This window comes from Schistocerca cancellata, chromosome 2, assembly GCF_023864275.1.
Source record: "Schistocerca cancellata isolate TAMUIC-IGC-003103 chromosome 2, iqSchCanc2.1, whole genome shotgun sequence".
NCBI classification, from domain to species: domain Eukaryota; kingdom Metazoa; phylum Arthropoda; class Insecta; order Orthoptera; family Acrididae; genus Schistocerca; species Schistocerca cancellata.
In genome coordinates, this window is record NC_064627.1 from 75,336,321 (window position 1) to 75,357,398 (window position 21,078).

The 21,078-nt window shown below is 42.9% G+C and overlaps 1 protein-coding gene across 1 annotated transcript in view; it reads right to left on the bottom strand.

Moving 5' to 3' along the window:
- Window positions 1-10,336: 10,336 nt before the first annotated feature.
- The window catches only part of LOC126161351 (uncharacterized), a 185,838-nt gene continuing 175,096 nt past the window's right edge, over window positions 10,337-21,078 (bottom strand). The window contains exons 7-8 of the mRNA XM_049917119.1: window positions 11,785-11,838; window positions 10,337-10,495 (exon numbers count right to left, since the gene is read on the bottom strand). Of these exons, the coding sequence (XP_049773076.1) occupies window positions 10,407-10,495; window positions 11,785-11,838 (143 nt within the window). The 3' untranslated portion in view covers window positions 10,337-10,406. The remainder of the gene's footprint in view (window positions 10,496-11,784; window positions 11,839-21,078) is intronic.

Here is a 21,078-nt window from a genome sequence, read left to right on the forward strand (position 1 = left end):
AAATTTGATCTCTCTGCACAGGGAAGAAGCCAGTCAGATGTTCTCATCTGTGGTACTATTCCATGGGCCGAGTTCATCTCTGGCATGGCACCAGCATGGAGTAAGCAACCCCACATCACAGCATGTGCCTGTGATTTAATGCCTGTACTGCTCGCCAGACATATCACATCAATGCATTACTCTGTCTCTGCACAAAATTTCACACGTTTTCCATGCAGTGGGCTGTCCCATCTTTTTGCCTAACTTATAGATTAAGAAATCTTCCAAAATATGCCAACTAATTAATCCTTGAGTGTGACTTGCTGTTTCCTTCAAAATAGGGCGTGACACAACACTACCTTAGCCTGGTTTCAAATCCTTCCATGTACATGGACTTAACATCAGTTTGTGGATTTAACTTGCATCTGGGCAACACTAATGTTCTACAAACCATATGATTCTCTTTTAAGTTTACTATATGGAATGTTGCACAACACACATAAGATTATCCACTGAGTATATTTCACATACAACTACCAGCTGTTTACCCTGGTTACATATGAAACACATAAGAGATTCTTTGGTATAGAAAACTAATACTGATATCCAGATTGTTTAAAGTCACTAAAAAAAAAACAAATACTGTCCAAACAGGCCTTGAAGACCAAACAGTACTGACCGGCTACCGTGTCATCCTCAGTCTTTAGGCATCAACGGATGCAGATACGGAGGGGCATGCGATCAGTTTTTGTGACCAGTGTCACTACTTCTCAATCAAGTAGGTCCTCAATTGGTTTTGCAATGGCTGAGTGTTCCCTGTTCGCCAACAGCACATAGCAGACCCAGACAGTGATCCATCCAAGTGCTAGCCAAGCTCAACAGCACTTAACTTTGGTGATCTGACAGGAACCATTGTTACCACTGCAGCAAGGCTATTGGCATTTAAAGTCACTAGCCCACAGAAAATGTGAAAGTACTAATTTACATTAAAGCAAAGCCCCTACCATTAGAACATTTACAAATCCAACTATGTAGTTCAATACTTCTACCAAAAGTGTAAAAAATTCCCTAAAACCTAGCATTTGATTTACCTATTTATTTATTTACACGTCAAGTTCCGTAGGACCAAATTGAGGAGCAAATCTCCAAGGTCATGGAAAGCGTCAGTACATGAAATTACAACATAAGGGTAATAACAGATAAAAATAATGTTTATGAACACAAAAAGTCAAGGCATAACTTTAAGTAACTGCAATCAACAATATAACAAAAGAATCAGCTTAATTTTTCAAGGAACTCCTCAACAGAATAGAAGGAGTGACCCATGAGGAAACTCTTCAGTTTCAAATTGAAAGTGTGTGAATTACTGCTAAGATTTTTGAATTCTTGTGATAGCTTACTGAAAATGGATGCATCAGTATACTGCACACCTTACTGCACAGGAGTTAAGGAAATCTGATCCAAATGCAGGTTGGATTTCTGCTGAGTATTAACTGAGTGAAAGCTGCTTATTATTGGTAATAAGCTGATATTGTTAGCAAGAAATGACAGTAAAGAATGGGCAGCCAGTGTCAAAATACCCAGACTAGTGAACAGGGGTCGGCAAGAGGTTCGCGTACTTACACAACTTATTGCCCGAATCACCCAGTTCTGAGCAAAAAATATAACTTTGGGAATGGGGAGAATACCCCAAAATATAATACCATACCCCATAAGTGAATGAAAATAAACAAAGTAGACCAACTTTCTTGTTGAACAATCACTTACTTCCGATACCGCTCCAAGAGAAGAAATGGCTGCATTAAGTCTTTGAACAAGATCCTCAATGTGAGCCTTCCACGATAGTTCACTACCTATGTGAGCACCTAGAAATTTGAACTGTTCAGTTTAATAATCATATGCCCATTCTGTGAAATTAAAATGTCAAGTTTTGTTGAATTGTGTGTTAGAAACTGTAAAAACTAAATCTTACTGTGATTTAGAGTTAGTTTATTTACTATAAGCCATGGACTTAGGTCATCGACTGCATTATTTGATAGCGAGCCAGTGTTGCACACAACATCCTTTACTATCAAGCTAGTGTCATCAGCAAACATAAATATTTTAGAATTACCTGTAATACTAAAGGGCATATCATTTATATAAATACGGAACGGAATTGGCCCCAACACTGATCCCTGGGGCACCCTCCACTTGACCGTAGCCCACTCAGACCCCACATCACAGCCATTCTCAACACTGTGCTGTCTGTTGCTAAAGTAATAAGTGAACCAATTGTGAGCTTCTACCCATATTCCATAATGGTCCAACTTCTGGAGCAATATTTTGTGATCTACACAAACAAACACCTTAGTTAAATCAAAAAATATGCCTAGTGTTTGAAACCTTTTATTTAACCCATCCAGTACCTCACAGAGAAAAGAGATTATAGCATTTTGAGTTGTTAAACGGCCTCTAAAGCCAAACTGTACCTTTGATAGCAAATTATATTATAGAAATGATCAATTATCCTTACATACAAAGCCTTTTCAATAATTTTAGGAAACACTGATGGCATAGAAATAGGTTAAAATTGTCTGCATTATCCCTTTCTCCATTTTTATAAAGTTGCTTTACTACTGAGTATTTTAATCGTTCAGGAAACTGAGCATTCGTAAATGAAAATTTACAAATATGGCTAAGTACAGGGCTAACATGAGCAGCGCAGTACTTTAATATTCTGCTAGGCACTCCCTCATATCCACGAGAGTCCTTAGTCTTCAGTGATTTAGTTATTGACTCAATCTGCCACTTGTCTGTATCACAGAGGAATATTTCAGACCTCAATCTCGGAAAGGCATTTGCCAAGAGAGTTACACTCCTGGAAATGGAAAAAAGAACACATTGACACCGGTGTGTCAGACCCACCATACTTGCTCCGGACATTGCGAGAGGGCTGTACAAGCAATGATCACACGCACGGCACAGCGGACACACCAGGAACCGCGGTGTTGGCCGTCGAATGGCGCTAGCTGCGCAGCATTTGTGCACCGCCGCCGTCAGTGTCAGCCAGTTTGCCGTGGCATACGGAGCTCCATCGCAGTCTTTAACACTGGTAGCATGCCGCGACAGCGTGGACGTGAACCATATGTGCAGTTGACGGACTTTGAGCGAGGGCGTATAGTGGGCATGCGGGAGGCTGGGTGGACGTACCGCCGAATTGCTCAACACGTGGGGCGTGAGGTCTCCACAATACATCGATGTTGTCGCCAGTGGTCGGCGGAAGGTGCACATGCCCGTCGACCTGGGACCGGACCGCAGCGACGCACGGATGCACGCCAAGACCGTAGGATCCTACGCAGTGCCGTAGGGGACCGCACCGCCACTTCCCAGCAAATTAGGGACACTGTTGCACCTGGGGTATCGGCGAGGACCATTCACAACCGTCTCCATGAAGCTGGGCTACGGTCCCGCACACCGTTAGGCCGTCTTCCGCTCACGCCCCAACATCGTGCAGCCCGCCTCCAGTGGTGTCACGACAGGAGTGAATGGAGGGACGAATGGAGACGTGTCGTCTTCAGCGATGAGAGTCGCTTCTGCCTTGGTGCCAGTGATGGTCGTATGCGTGTTTGGCGCCGTGCAGGTGAGCGCCACAATCAGGATTGCATACGACCGAGGCACACAGGGCCAACACCCGGCATCATAGTGTGGGGAGCGATCTCCTACACTGGCCGTACACCACTGGTGATCGTCGAGGGGACACTGAATAGTGCACGGTACATCCAAACCATCATCGAACCCATCGTTCTACCATTCCTAGACCAGCAAGGGAACTTGCTGTTCCAACAGGACAATGCACGTCCGCATGTATCCCGTGCCACCCAACGTGCTCTAGAAGGTGTAAGTCAACTACCCTGGCGAGCAAGATCTCCGGATCTGTCCCCCATTGAGCATGTTTGGGACTGGATGAAGCGTCGTCTCACGCGGTCTGCACGTCCAGCACGAACACTGGTCCAACTGAGGCGCCAGGTGGAAATGGCATGGCAAGCCGTTCCACAGGACTACATCCAGTATCTCTACGATCGTCTCCATGGGAGAATAGCAGCCTGCATTGCTGCGAAAGGTGGATATACACTGTACTAGTGCCGACATTGTGCATGCTCTGTTGCCTGTGTCTATGTGCCTGTGGTTCTGTCAGTGTGATCATGTGATGTATCTGACCCCAGGAATGTGTCAATAAAGTTTCCCCTTCCTGGGACAATGAATTCACGGTGTTCTTATTTCAATTTCCAGGAGTGTATATGATTCCCTGTAGAAACTAAATTTTTATTTAATTCACCAGCAATGCTCATAAAATGATTGTTAAATACTGTACATATATTGGATTTATCAGTAACAGAAATATTTTTACTACAAACTGACTTTAATCACCGACCTCGTGCTGCTGACTAGACACTTCCTTCACAACTGACCATATGGTTTTCATTTTATCCTGTGAATTAGCTATTCTATTTGCATACCACATCTCTTTGCCTTCCTAATAACATTTTAAGCACCTGTTTGTAATGGGCTTCTGCAGCTTGATTGTGACTACTTCTAACATTTTGATATAATTCCCGCTTTGTTCTACATGATATCCTTATCCCACTAGTCAGCCACCCAACCTGTCTTTTACTGCTAGTATCCATTTAGAACGTTCTAATGGAAAGCAACTCTCAAAGATCTAGCATGTGGTTGGCTACTAAGCCTGGATATGTATGTTTCACCATGCATAAGTATATTCATAAATTCATTTCTTTTCTTGACACTTTGTATGATCTAGCAACTACTCAGGGGGTTATGCAAAGATCACAAACGACCAAGCATTATGGCATGATATTACTTACATAAACATGAATTATTCTGTTGATTAATTACAGGCCAAAGCAATGTGTGACTCTTTGCAACTCCTTGCCTAATACTCATGTTCCCTGCACCTTATTGTACTTGTTCCCTTGTTCATTCATTTAGCCAGACATGTAAGTTCAAAGAGCTGTATGACCCAGGTAAATCTTTCTGCTTTATTGTCTTGGAGTAAGCCTTCAAATAACAATGGCATCATACAATTAAGAACTGTTGAACACACTACTTAATGCAAAAAAATACTTCCAGCACAATTCTAAATTCTTATGGCTATCTACATTGGTCCCTTATCTCATTTTATGGTATTGGTCTTCCCTCAATAGGGTACATGAGCCAATTCATATCAAGGTGCATTTTCCCGTACTTCTTTCTACCATTTCACCACTTTTCTATTCTCAAAGTAGCTTAATCCCTTTTATAGCTAGAACTTACTTCTGGACCACCTCCCTCACCCGTCTACTGTGGCTTGCATGTTTTCCTCTACCCTGAGTTGAGGTAATTAGAAGGCTTATACTTGTGAATTATCCTTGTCCTCTGCTAACATGCATATCTAGATATTAGCTCATCACTTACTTTCCTAGGTGGACATGAACATCTGTTTTTCCGGGTGGGTTGCATTTAAAGGTTTACACATTGAAATGATTCTCAGTATTCACTAGTTTTTGCATTTATTGTGCAGGTAAGGTAATCAAAGGAAGTGAAAAACAAAATTAGATGAGGTAGGTCCTTTTAGGAATTTAGTCTAGTTGTATTGTCATGTCCTGGAGCCTGACCTCTGCACCAGGATGTTCTATGTCTCCTGACTATCTGTAAATGCATAGATTACTGTTGTTTGTAAGTTAGAAACTGGAGTATGTATTTCTTCTTTTCTTTTTCTTAAATTTCTTTACGTGTTTTTTAAATTCGCATTTGTTGCAGACAACTCTGTTCTAAGATTTCCCGTTTAAATTTAACCCCCCAACTGCCTTATCAAATTTCACAGTCATCTTCTCAGTAAACACTCTTAATAACTCACCTACAGGTTATGATCAGTCTTCTAACTGGTTTTATGTGGCCTGCCATTAATTCTTTTCCTGTGGCAACCTCTTCACCTAAGAGTAGCATTTGCAACCTATGCCCTGTGGAGGCATTCCAATCTCTGTTTTCCTCTACAGTTTTTACCTTCTATGGGATCTTCTTGTACCATGGAAGTTAACCGGTGATGTCGTAAAAGATGTCCTATCATCCTGCCCCTTCTTCTTCTTCTTCTTCTTCTTCTCAGTGTTTTCCATATAATCTTTTCCTCACTTATTCTCTGGAGAACCTCCTCATTCCTTACCTTATCAGTCCACCTAATTTTCAACATTCTTCTGTAACATCACATTTCAATGCTTTGATCCTCTTCTTTTCCAGTTTTCCCACAGTCCATGTCTCACTACAATCCAATGCCGTGCTCCAAAACTACATTCTCAGAAATTGCTTCCTCAAATTGAGGCGTATGTTTGATACTGATAGACTTTTCTTGGCCAGGAATGCCCTTTTGCCAGTGCCTTTGCTTTTCATGTCCTCCTTGTTCTGACCATCATGGGTTATTTTGCTGCTTAGGTAGTAGAATTCCTTAAATTCACCTACTTCGTGATCACTCATCCTGGTGTTACGTTTCTCACTGTTCTCGTTTCTGCTACTTCTCATTACTTTTGTTCTTCTTCTATTTATTCTCAATCCATGTTCTCCACGGTGGCCGTGCGGTTCTGGCACTGCAGTCTGGAACCGCGGGACTGCTACGGTCGCAGGTTCGAATCCTGCCTCGGGCATGGGTGTGTGTGATGTCCTTAGGTTAGTTAGGTTTAAGTAGTTGTAAGTTCTAGGGGACTTATGACCTAAGATGTTGAGTCCCATAGTGCTCAGAGCCATTTGAACCATTTGAATCCATGTTCTGTAACATTCCGTAATTACTTCTTTGAAGTATGGGTTGAACAGTAGGGGTGAAAGATTACAGCCCTGTCTTACGCCCTTTTTAATCTGAGCAGTTCATTCTTCATCTCCCACTCTTACTGTTCCCTCTTGGTTCTAGTACATATTGTATATTGACTGTCTTTCCCTATAGCTTAACCCTATTTTTCTCAGAAATTCTAATATCTCGCACCATTGTGCATTTTTGAACGCTTTTTCCAGGTCAACAAATCCTATAAATGCACCTTGATTTTTCTTCAGTCTTACTTCCATTAACAACTGCAATGTCAGAATTGCCTCTCAGGTGTATTTACCCCATTCTCTTGTAAATTATTCTCATCAGCAAACTTGGATGTGTGAGCTGTTAAGCTGTTTGTGCTATAATTCTTAAACTTGTCTGCTCTAGCAGTCTTTGGAATTGTGTGGATGATGTTTTTCCAAAAGCCAGTATGTGATGCTTACCACAGACCACTTGACTGTTCCAAAACACGGTGGTATTCCCAAAATACTGACACTGAAAACATACCTCATTGGGTTGGGAACACAAGGCCCAACTTCAAGCCTCAGGAAACCAGCCTTTGTGTGTTCTGCTAATACTATGCTAATACAACAACAGAAAAACTGAGTATAAATGCAGCTGTTTTCTCCAATTTGCCATTTACCCTCATTGTGGCCCTTTTTTCCCCTCACATCTCCTTCCCACTCTTCCTTTAGTTCTTGGAAATCTATTCCCAATAGATGTCTACAGGAAATATATCCTTGCTGAAATTAAGAATGTTGTGACGCCTCCATTACAATGAGGCAATCAACAGACATTTTATATTTAGAAGCCTGCAGAGAAGTAGAATTTTCTGTAAGTATTGTACTGTTCTTAAGTATTATTATGGATTAAAGTGTTACACAGACACATTGCTAATCTTAATAAGCGATGAACTGGCACACAAACTTGGTAACAAACAAGAGAGCCTACCGGTAGCTTATAGAATTTCATCTGGAGGCCTGGAACAGGTATAGAATGCCTAGCGTATTGCAGCACTTCTCTAAACAGAAAATCATGCCGAGAAAGCTGTTGTCAGCTTTGGAATGTCACCTTAGAGTAATTCTAAAAACAAATGTACAATACCTTATTTCCATTTCAAAATTTTCTAAGATGATATGTTTGAATTTAGAATTTAATTCCTGCAACATTACACATGAAAAGAAATCTTGGGCCTAGGTGAATATTTTCCAAAAGCATACAAGGCAGGTTATAAGCAGTTTTAATTGCATGAATAATATTTGTATTACCAAGCACTGCTCAAATCACTGGATATTTTCTTCCACAGTGTGAACATTATACAAATAATAGATGCATTGTGAAAACAAGCATAGGCTTGTAGTGATACATACCACACCAAGAGACTGAGACATAGGCCTACATCTTTTTACTGAAGAATCATACTGTCATACAATGTAAGCTTTCACGGCCGGTATTGTCTTAACTTAAAACTTCCGGGCTGATAGGCCATGGTTGAAGTATAAAACTCTCTCCTGACGTTTCGTCTCCGACTGCGGGAGACATCGTCGGAGGTAAAGCAGCGAACTGCGAAGAGAACTCGACGAAGGGCTGATTATATAGGCAGTACAGAGGGCGCCACAGTCGATTACGTGGCGTCGGCTATGGGATTGTCTCTGGTAATGCCAACATTCTCGATTTACAGTAATCGATCGTCACGCTTGCGGTGCAACGCTGACATCCAAATTTTATCCAGTTTATGACACATCGATGACATGTTCGTAGTACAGACACACGGAGCAGAGGAGTTGGATGCCTTCCTGACACATTTAAACAGTATTAATCCGAAAATCCAATTCACTATGGAGACGGAAAGGAATGGGCAATTGAACTTCCTGGATGTGTCTGTGATTAAATGACGGGACGGAACGTTGGGCCATAAGGTGCATAGAAAGCCCACACATACTGATCATTATCTACGCAAAGATTCAAACCACCACCCTAGACAAAAAAAGAGGTGTAATGAAAACTTTGGTAGACAGGGCGTACAAACTTTGTGAACCTGTTTATTTAAAAGATGAGATTGAACATCTACGGTCAACGTTCGTGAAGAACGGCTACTCTAACAAGGATATAGATCGAGCACTTCGCTCTAGGCAGAGAATCAGGAGTAACGACGAACAACAGTCGTCCAAGGGCAAAGTTTTCCTTCCGTTCATCAGAAAGGTCACAGACCGCATTGGGAAAGTTTTAGGCAAGTATGGGGTGGAAACTATTTTCAGACCCACCAGAAAAATAAAAGAATTTTTAAGGTCGGCAAAAGATGCACGAGACCCTTTGGCTACACCGGGGGTATATAAAATTCCTTGTAGTTGTGGACAGGTTTACATCGGTACCACAAAGAGAAGTGTGAACACCTGTCTTGTTGAACATAAGAGGAGTTGCTGCCTGGGTCACATGGATAAATCGGCCGTAGCGGAACATGTTTACCAGGAAGGTGATCATGAAATAAAATTCAGCGAGACGAGCATCATATCAAAAACCTCGCATTATTATGCATGCTTGTATAGAGAGGCTATCGAGATTGATAAACATCGTAATAATTTTAACAGGAAAGACGAAGGTGTTAAACTGGATAAAAATTGGATGTCAGCGTTGCACCGCAAGCGTGACGATCGATTACTGTCAATCGAGAATGTTGGCATTACCAGAGACAATCTCATAGACAACGCCACGTGATCGACTGCGGCACCCTCTGTACTGCCTATATAATCAGCTCTTCGTCGAGTTCTCTTCGCAGTTCGCCACTTTACCTCCGAGGATGTCTCCCGCAGTCGGAGACGAAACATCAGGAGAGAGTTTTATACTTCAACCACGGCCTATCAGCCCGGAAGTTTTAAGTGAAGAATCATACTGTCAATAAACACAATTTAAAAAGGAAGAAGATAATGTAAAATCACACATTCAATTAAATACTATGATACAGTGTGTTTGCTTATTTTATTGTGCATGTGATGAGTGACACTGTGAGACAATATGCATTTCCAGCATGTGATGGCGATCATAGCGATTTAATAAAAGAAAATACATGCTCACACATAGCCGCAGACTTCTCAAGAAATTAGATATCAACAACAGTGAAATGTTGTAAAGAAAGCTAGAGGAATGCTTGAGAAGTAGAATGAACTTGTAATCTGGAGTATTAACATAACAGCTTTGTTACAGTTGTTAAAAAATTTGAGGGTAGGGAAATACAGGGTGGTGCATGTAATGTGTTACCAATTGTTTCTTTCACAATTTACGATGCTCATTAGATATCCTGCTGGGATCTCTACAGCAGTACCAGCAGAGCTTGGAAAAACAAATAAGTTACAAAATTATGCTTATCCATTATGGATATTTTAGAACCGTGACTGTATATTAATGTAAATAAGTTATACACAACTGCAACCAGTCATTTTTTTTCAATAATAATGCTTTATTACATTAACCAGTTTTCGAACCCTTTCAGGTTCATCTTCAGATGATTTCGGGAGGATCCGGGAAGTTACATCATTACTGGTAGTAGCATAATGCTGGGTGCTGGTTCTATGGCAGAAAGATGGGTCACACTTTAATGCTAAAGTGCATTTGTCATCACTGCAACAAGACGTTTGGCAAACCTGTCCAATCTCCCGTGTGTCAGCCGGCCACACACAGCTGTGACTCCTGGAATGTTGAAACATGTGGACAGTCTCAGTCAATCACAATCAAACACTTCATTGCTAAACTGGACATATTTGTTGATAGTGCTGACACATTCGTCAACCAACTGGATCCGCAAAGGTGTGTACCTACTAGTTCCCTCGCTACCTAACAGAAGACCTTCAAGAGCAATGAAGGACCATCTGTGCAGCACTGCTCGAATGTTAGACTGATTGCGACAATTTTTTGTGGAGTATCATCACAGGCGATGAAATGTGGGTTCATCACTTTGAACCGGAAACAAAACAGCAATCTCCAGAGTGCTGCCACATCATCTCTCCTCTGAAGAAAAAGTTAGAAGCTGCAACCTGAGTTGGTGCAGTTATGGTGATGGTCTTCTGGAACTCTGAAGAAGTTAATCTGTTTGATGTCCTGCCTCATTGTGCAATGATCAACGCTGAAGTATATTGTGCCAACCTTAGGAAATTGAAGAAACAACTTCAGCGTGTTCATCGCCTAAAAAATGCAAATGAGCTTCTCCTCCTCCATGAGAATGCTGCCCTCACACCAAACTGTAGACCCAAAACCGCCTCACTAAATGTCGTTGGACCGTTCTTACTCATCCACCGACAGAGCAGATCTTGCACATTCTGTCAAGCATGTGTTGGGCCCAATGGGAAGCAGTATGTGGATGATGGGGAGGTTACTAATGCAGTAAGACAGTGGCTCTGACATCAACCAGCACACTGGTACCACATGGGCACACATGCCATTCTAGTACAGTCATGTAAGGCTATCACACTGAATGGAGGCTATGCTGAAAAATAGGGGTTTGTAGCCAAAAGAGTGGGGAATACTATGGTGTATTGGAATCTGGAATAAAACAAACCTGCTTTCAGAAGAAAAAAAATGCATTGCATTACTTATGGAATGCTCCTTGTACAAATCCAACAGCAACACACATTTGACACAAACATCTGCACTGTACACTCTATTGCTGCACAGATTTCACACAAATTGTATGGCATCTGTAGACTGTGGAAATTGCCAAACCACTGGCATCTAACTCTTACAACTCAATATGGTGAATACAGCATTGCCTTAAGATTGATATTACCACTTCTCAGCGTACAAGCAGATTTTAACAAGGGATTTTTACAACTTCCTTCACTAGGCACTTAACTTGTGTTGTTTCTTAATTGACAGTATTATGAGACATTAACATCAAATACAAAACCATATAAGAAAGTGGGTTAACTACTACTGTGTTCTATGCAGTGCTTACTTTCTAGTAGTGTACAAATTTTGCTTACCTTCTATGCTGTTGAAAACAGGTGGGGGTGTGCTAATTCTTGATTCTTCCTTAACTGGAAAAAACAAGAGCAGAATGAATTTTACAGCTTGATGTGGATTGAGACAAGAATCTATCTATACATATGTATACAAATTACTGTCCTCCAACTGCTGTTGCTGTCAGTATGTTTGTGCTAATCTCAGGAACTACAAGTACAATTTTGATAAGATTTTCCTTAGTAGACATAGTTATTCACGAAGAAGGTTTGTGTGCATGATTTATGAATATTTCGTGCATAATGGCAAAACTGTGATGAATTAAAGTCCCCTGCCGTTTGGATAAAGATGCCAAATAGTGGCAAATGACAGAACTCCTTCGAGTATACATGTGCGAGCCTCCCAGTAGTGGTAGCTGACACTGGCCCGGCACAGCAGCCGAACGTCCTGTCCTACTGGCAGAGGTAGCTCGTGCCAGGCTGGCAGCACACTCAACCAGCTTCCCGTTAGTGGTAGCTCACATCAGACTCTTACAGCAACCGAGCAGCCTCCGGGTAGTGGTATGTAATGCCAGGCCTACACAACAATCAAACGTCCTCCAGGTAGCTGTCGGTCACATCAGCCTGGTGCAGCCTACTGGCAGTGGTTCATTACGTCAAGGTGGCGCTACAATCAAATGGCCTCCTGGTAGTGGCAGCTCACATAGGCCTGACACAACAGCCGAGTGGCCCCCAGCTAGTGGCAGCTGACATCAGCCTGGCACAGCAGCCAGGTGGCTTACCGGTAGAGGTAGCTCACGCCAGGCCGGTACGACAATCAAATGCCCTCTCGGTAGCGGCAGCTCACATCGCAGCCAGGCAGCCTCCCCATAGTGGTACGACACACCGAGCTGATGCGACAATCAAATGGCCTCCAGGTAGCGGTAGCTCACATCAGCCTGACATGGGCTCCTGGTAGGGGTAGGTTGTGCCTGGCTGTTGTTACAATCCAACGGCCTCCCAGTACTGGTAGTTCACATAAGCCTGGCGCAGCAGCTGGGCAGCCTCCCAGCAGTGATTGGCCGTGCCAGGCTGGCACTACAATCAAACGACCTCCTCGTAGCGGTTGCTCACATCGGCACGGTGCAGCGGCTGGGTGGCCTACTGGTAGAGGTCGCTCACCACAATCGAACAGCCTCCCGGTAGTGGTAACTACTTCAGCCTGGCACAGCATTCGCACCAGGCCGGTGCTACAATCGAACGTCATCCCAGCAGTAGGAGCTCACATCAGCCTGGCGCAGCAGCCTGGCATCTGCCACTATCGTAGCTGACATCTGCCTGGCACAGCAGTTGGGTGGTCTCCTGGTAGTGGTAGATGGCAGCAGTGTGGTGTTACAATTGGGCGGTCTCTCGGTAGAGGGAACCCTCGCCTGCCTGTCTTTGCAGTTGGGCTACATTCCAGTAGCAGAAGCCTCTGCTGGACTGATGCTGCAGTGACACAGTCTCACTGTGTCTCTCGAGTCCATACCACACCCCTGCCACTGTCGGCATAATTTTCAGGTTGAAATCCGATGCACATCTAGGATGTTAATATTTGTGTCTCCTGAGAACTTACCTGGTGTGCACCAGTTAAAGATATATGAAAGTGATGATATTCAGGCACTTATTGTTGTTCTCCTAATTTTTATCATAACTCTAACCTATGGCCTCTAAACAAAATTACCGATAAGCTTGCAAAGCGAGAGTAGGTTGCTAATACACATAGTATATGAACTGAAATGATTCTAACCAATTATATGTGGTGGAGCATTCACCCTACTGATGTTGCACGGTAGTGGGTGTTACATGTACATGTTGCATGGCAGAGGGTCTCCCATAGACGAGGGGGGACCCAAAAGAAACCGGACTACGAGGGTGCTGCCACTTGTAGATGTAGCGCAGGGTTCTCACGCTAGATGGTGTTAGTAGAGACCTTCGTGAAACAGCTGTGCAGATAGCGTCAGTGTAGAGCTGAACATGCAAGTGTGGTATTGTGTTTCTCTGACTGTTGGCGGGTTACCTCTGCGAAGTTGTTATGGCAACTTTAAAAGAACAAAGAGTGTGTGTGTAATTTTGTTTCCTGCTTTAAAAAACTGGAACAGAGACACACCAAATGCTTCAGGAAGCTTTCCAGGAGGACACTATTAGCCGCACACAGGTTTTCGAGTGGTTTGGGCGCTTTAAACGTAGTGAAATGTGTGTTGAAGACTGAGCTCGTTCTGGACACCCTTCAACATCACGAAATGAGGAAAACATTGAATAGGTCTGCCAAAAGATCAATGAGGATCGTCGCCAAATGATCGACCAAATTTCAGCCGAGACAGGAATCAGTTGGAGCTCGTGCCAGCGGATTTTGAGTGAGGATTTGCACATGAGATGTGTTGCTGCTAAATTTTTTCCGCGGCGCCTTCTCACACAGGAGCAAAAAACCATCTGCATGCATGTGTGTCAGGACTTGAAAACAGAGATTGCAAGTGGTCCAAACTTCTTGAACAAAGTCATTACAGGGGATGAGAGTTGGTGTTAAGGGTATGACCCAGAAACCAAGCAAGCATCAAGCCAGTGGAGGACTCCCAACTCTCCCAGACCAAAAAAAGCAAGGCAAGTGAGGTCAAATGTGAAGATGATGATCATTGTCTTTTATGATGTTCGTGGAATTGTGCATCAGGAATTCGTACCCCCTGGCCAGACTGTTGACCAGCACTTTTACTTGGATGTTTTAAGGCATCTGCGAGAGGATGTGAGGAGGAAACGCCCAGAAATTTGGTGATCAGGTGACTGGTTTCTACATCACAACAACGCTCCAGCACACATGGCCTAATGAGTGACCCACTATTAGGCATCTCAGAAGTGTCTGTCGTTCCCCACGCTCCATATTCGCTGGATCTAGCCCCATGCGACTTTTTCCTATTTCCACGAATGAAAGAAACGCTAAAAGGGGAGCATTATGACAATGTGGAGGTGGTAAAAACAGCTTCGCAAAGGGCACTGGACAACATCAAACTTGTAGAGTTCCAAACATGCTTACAACAGTGGGAAAAGAGACTTGACAAGTGCATCATATGTAATGGAGAGTATTTTGAAGGTGTCTGAAGTAATTTTGTGAAAAGGTTCATCAATAAATTTTCTATGACAACAATCCGGTTTCTTTTGGGTCCCCTGTCGTAAATGTTGCATGGCATGTAGCACGTGTGTGTGTGTGTGGGGGGGGGGGCTCATCATATGATAACCTCAGAAGCTATCATTTTCTTTTTTTGTTTGTGCCTATTGACAGCTCAATACTTCTGTTGTTGGTGCGTGGACTCCTTTAATCCAAAAGTATCTGCTTTCTACAATAACTTTCCTACAACACTTAACAGAAGTATTACATGTACCTAAAAGGAATACATCCGTAAGTTTGGTTTCCTCTATGCACCATGCAGCTCAAGTATTGGGGGGGGGGGGGGGGGGGGGGGAGAGGCTGGCTAGGATATATTGTAGTGAAGGAATTGTCAAAGTAACAATATGCATTCATCACAGCTTATGTTCACACACAAATAATTTAAGTGTTCAGTATTGTTATAATTTACTTTTAAGTTCATTAAATTGCCAAATACTGCATATGTATTACTCAAAAGACCTTTTTTTTAAGACTGTACAGAAAATACCCCACACCCCAGGTCATGTGACAAAATAAATATATCTCACATTCATCAATTTAACAGTTCCAGTTTCCTGGGTACTGGTAATGAGCCTCTTCCACTTAGTCCTGTTCAAATATACCTGTTCACGGAGATCATCGTCCACTGTCCATCCTCTGGTCACTAGATCAGCCTTAATCAAGTCCATCCATTGGGTTCGAGGTCTTCCTTGAGGTCTTTTCCCATCCACCTGTCTTTCCAAATTTATTTATACTGTTCTAATAGGATCCATTCTCATCATATTCACGCACCATCGAAGTCTAGATGCGCCAATTCAGTCTAATAGGGATGTCACTATTCCAGCTTCTTTCCTCACTTCATCATTCCTTAACTTGATCATCTTGGTCTTCTGGATGGTGGATTTAAGAAATTTCATCTCTGATGCTTGCGGCCTTGATGATTCTCTTTTTGTGAGGGTACATGTTTCAATGCCATAAGTCAATATTGGTATGAAATAGCTATTAAACATCATCAGTTTGGCCGGTTTTGGAATCAAGTCATCCCATAAAAGTGGTATTACTGGTTGGTAGAATTCAGATCCTTTGTGCACTCTGTTGGTGATTCATTTCTGATCAACTTATAACTGAAGATCACACTTCCGAGGTAAGGAAAACTGTTCACACACTCTAGTTGTTGGTCTCCTTGTTGTACACTTGCTGGTTACCCATCTCTGTTGACTGCCATCACCACTGTCTTTGTCTTGCTGATGTTGAGGTTATATTTCTGGAACTGATATTTCCATTCATCGAGTCTGATCTGTACTTCCTCTTCAGTTTCACCCCATATCAGCAAAGGCAATTGCATTCAGTTCACCTGACTTCTCCTTGACATTCTTCATTATAGTATCCATAACAGTGATGAATAGTAGAAGGGACAGTGCACTTCCCTGCTGAACCCACTCTTGGTCTCAAACCATGATGATCGTTCTTCCGCAATTCATACACAGTTAGTGTAGTCTTTGTACAACATCTGAATTTCTCTTATTAGTCCTTCAGGCACATTCTTTTTCTTCGGGCTTTTCCAGATCTTATCTCTTATAACACTATCATAGGCTTTTTCTATATCCATGAATACAATGCCCAAGGTCTTGCCTTTCTCCCAATACTATTCCATCAACATGTGGGTGCTAAAAATTAGATTTATTGTTGATCTGTTACTTCTAAAGCCATATTGTTCCTCCTCCAGCTATGGTTCTATGATAGTTCTCAGTCTCTTTTCTATGATCTTCTCCAGTATTCTCTGCCCATGAGACAATAGTGTCATTCCTCTATAGTTAGTGGGTTTCCACCTGCTACCTTTCTTAAACAGGGGAATTATTACACCCTTGCTCCAATCAGCACGTATTTTGTTATCTGCCCATATGGCAATGAGTACTCAGTGCAGCCGTTGTATGCCTTGGATACCTGCTGCCTTTATCATGTCTGCGTTCACTTCATCTGCGCCTGATGATTTTCGTTTAGGCATAGATGATGGCAGTTCCCTCATTGTAAGTGTGGATTTCCAGTTTGTATTTGGTTCTTCAACTGATCTATTTAATAAGTGGTCAACATGGTTTTTCAGGACTCCTCTCATGTTACTTTCTGTCCTAACCAGATTTCCATTTTCATCTTCAAGTGCTTTCATGGTATTCATTGGTTTCCTTTTACCTCAGATAACCCTACACAACAGTTTCTTATTGCCTGTACTGTCCTCCTCCAATTCCAGATTACGGATCAAAATTGTCAAAACAAAAAGCTGCATGTATATATGCATATGGGATGGTGTTACAGTCGAAGCCTTTAGAAACATTAAGCAAGCTTTTCTACAAGCTAAGATTTTACATCATCGTAAAATTAATCAATTATTTAAACTCACCACAGTGAAGTGGAATATGAGCTGCGTTGAACCACACTCATCACCAACTGATGTCTTACAGTCTGATCCATGAACAATGGCTATTCACGCAGTTAGACACATGAAGGGGGACTGCACTGTTGATGGTTCCAAGCAACGGTTGCAGTAAGAGCATACACATACTCTGTGATGGAAGAAAGCGCGTATACTGCAAATTATGTCCCCCCTTGCCTGTGTAGAATTTTTCACTTACCACCATCATCAGCTTTGAAAGCTCACAGTAAATGGGATAACAATTCACTTCATAACTCATTATGATCATGTTAAATGCTTGCATTGACTATGTCATTCAAGGCAGAGTGTTGAGAACACTACTGAATGATCATTGGTTGTCGGAGAATGCATGAGTACATGAGCTGGACAAGCTGTTGTTTGTGATTCCCTCTATATTAAGCATGAGTTCAATTATTCACTTACTGAGAAAAAAAAACTGCTATCTACAGTTTGGAGTCAACAAAAATTTCAGGTTCTACTATGGAGTTCGGAAATAATGAAATATAGACCATCAAGCTTTTGCATTCTTAATGGAGAGTAGACTATTACACAATCAACTGATGAGATGGTTTTTATTCTTATAAGAATTTAAGCTTGAAACCAATTACATCATAGGCTCATTTAATGTAGTGCCAGACACACTTTCTTGGTTATCAACAAGTACGAATAATGAGAGTAGAACTGAAGGTCCTGGAACCATGTTTAGGTTGGTTGGTTGGTTTAGAGGCAGCAGAAGGGACCAAACTATGAGGTCATCGGTCCTTTGGTCCTAATAAAACAATGCCACAAGTGTGAGAATAAAATGGACAAAACATATAACACAAAACGGAAAGAAAGGAAAAGCCACAAGAATGAAGGGAAGGCAATGAACACTAAAAGGAACAAAAGAGGACAAGAAAGCAACAGAGAGACGCTAGAAACTGAAGAGAGTCAAACATGAAAGCAGATTACAGTGGCTGGCCAACCACAAGAATAAAAAGGGAAAGCCAGCCACTCCACAATACATTAAAACCTCCACCCTAAAAGCACTAGGGTGGAGGACACAGAGGGACAAAGGACATACGCTAAAACCTACATAGAAGTATAAAACCCACTATCACGGATAAAACGTAAAACTGAAGCTGGAGGCATTGTCACCCAACACTGAAGGCAGGGGGAAAGTTAAAAGTCTGCTGCAGAGCAGCTAAAAGTGGGAAGTCCAGCAAGAGGTGGACGACTGTCATTTGGGAGCCACAGCGACACTGAGGGGGATCGTCTCAACGGAGTAGGTAACCATGCATTAGCCACGTATTGCCAATGCGGAGCCGGCAGAGGACAACTGATTCCGTGTGAGAGGCCTGCGTGGAAGACTTCCACACATTCATAGTCCTTAATGACATGCAGTTTGTTGTGCGTGCTGTCATGCCATTCCGTCTCCCAAAGCCAGAAAACCATGCGGTGTAAAACAGAACGCAGGTCAGCTTTGGAGATGCCTATCTCCAGGAGTGGTTTCTGCCTCACCTGTTTGGCCAGTCTGTTGGCAAGTTCGTTGCCAGCGATTCTGATGTTTCCTGGGGTCCACACAAACACCACGGAATGGCGGGACTGTTCCAGGGCATAGATGGACTCATGAATGGACGCTGCCAGAGGGTGGCAACTTCTGCAAGGTGGTCAATAGCTTGTAGCCTGCTCAATGAGTCAGTACACAGGAGAAATGACTCGCCAGGGTATGAGTGGATGTACTCAAGAGCACGAGATATGGTCGCTAGCCCTGCAGTGAAAACACTGCAGCCAACTGGCAAGGAGTGCTGCTCAATATGTCCTCCATGAACATATACAAAGCCTATGTGACCATTAGACATTGAGCTGTCGGTGTAAACCACTTCAGAGTCCCTGAACATGTCAAGAATCGAGAGGAAGTGACAGCCGAGAGCGGCGGGGTTAATGGAGTCCTTAGGGCCATGCAAAAGGTCCAGACGAAGCTGTGGCTGAGGCGTACACCATGGAGGCATACATGAACGGACCGCAAGTAGAAGTGGTAAAGGGAAGGACTCCAGTTCAGAGGGAAGGGACTGCATACGAACCGCAATCACTAGCCCTGATCTGGGCCGCCAATGCGGGAGATGGACTGCCGCGAGCGGAAAAAGGAGACAGTAATTCGAATGCTCAGGGGAACTATGAATGTGTGCTGTGTAACTGGCGAGCAGTTGCGCACGTCTGGTCTGCAGTGTAGGGGCACCAGCCTCCACCAGTATGCTGGTCACCGGACTCATCCTAAAAGCCCCTGTCCCTAATCCAACCCCACAATGGTGCACAGGGTCGAGTAAATGCAATGCTGAAGGTGCTGCCGAACCATAAATCACACTCCCATAGTCAATTCAGGATTGGACAAGGGTTCTGTAGAACTGCAGCAGTGTACAGTGATCTGCACCCCAATTGGTGTTGCTCAAGCAATGGAGGGCATTGAGGTGCTGCCAGCACTTCTGCTTACGCTGATGAAGATGAGGGAGCAAAGTCAATCGAACGTCGAAAACCAGTCCTAGGAATTGATATGTCTCCACTACAGTGAGTGGATCATCATTAAGGTAAAGTGCGGATCTGGATGAACGGTACAACACCGACACAAGTGCACGACACACGACTTGGCAGCTGAAAACTGGAAGCCATGAGCTAGATCCTATGACCGTGTCTTGTGGATGGCTCCCTGGAGGCGCCACTCAGCAACAATAGTACTGGAACAGCAGTATGAAATGCAGAAGTTGTCTGCATACAGAGAAGGTGAGATGCTGGGCTTGACAGCTGCTGCTAGACCGTTAATGGCCACTAAAAATAGAGAGACACACAATACAGTGCCCTGCGGTACTCCATTCTCCTGGATATGGATGGAGCTATGGGAGTCACCAACTTGGACATGGAAGATAAATGAGGTAAACTGGGATGCTCACTGAGTCATGCATGCACACAATAATGTTCTGTCTCTCTCGTGTCTCCCATGACACACACACACACACACACACACACACACACACACACACACACACACACACACACACACACACAAAAAAAAAAAGAAAGAAAAGAAAGAACCGCTTTTCATCCTCTGACTGTGCTCTTCAAATGCAGCATTCAAAGACAGGATTTTTTTCTAGAATTCAATACAAATGTTTAATTAAGCACCCAATGCATCATTATTTTTTTAGTTCTAATGTGTTTCTTATGGGGTTTTGGCTACTTCATTTGGTTCTGAGTGAACACTATACTTAATGTTTTTGGATACTGTTAAGATGTTCATATAGTTGTAAAATTTACTAATGTGAGATAGCAACAAGCAAGTACTGGGTACTTCATTGGTTCTAAATCACATAGAACTACAATTTTTTGTTTGAAGACAATAACATTTATATAATTAAAAACAATACTTAATGATTGTATGTGATTAATGAACACTGAATGTAAATTGATGATTCACAAAGTACAGTATAGGAATGAAAGTTTATAAAAGAAACCATCCCATTACCCATGGCTTTGCCCACAGATGTGTATGCCACAAATATGACATGCATCTCCTCCTTCCCCTCTCTTAGTCCATGTCCTCTTCCCCAGCCACTCGGTTAATCGCCCCTGCGCCCTCTATCTGTGAACCACCCCTCCCCCTCTATCTATTCATCATCCCCTCCCACCTGTCTCTCTCTCCATCGCCCTGTTCCCCTCACACTGTCCTCCTCCTATTGGTCCATCTCCAGCTCCCTTCGTC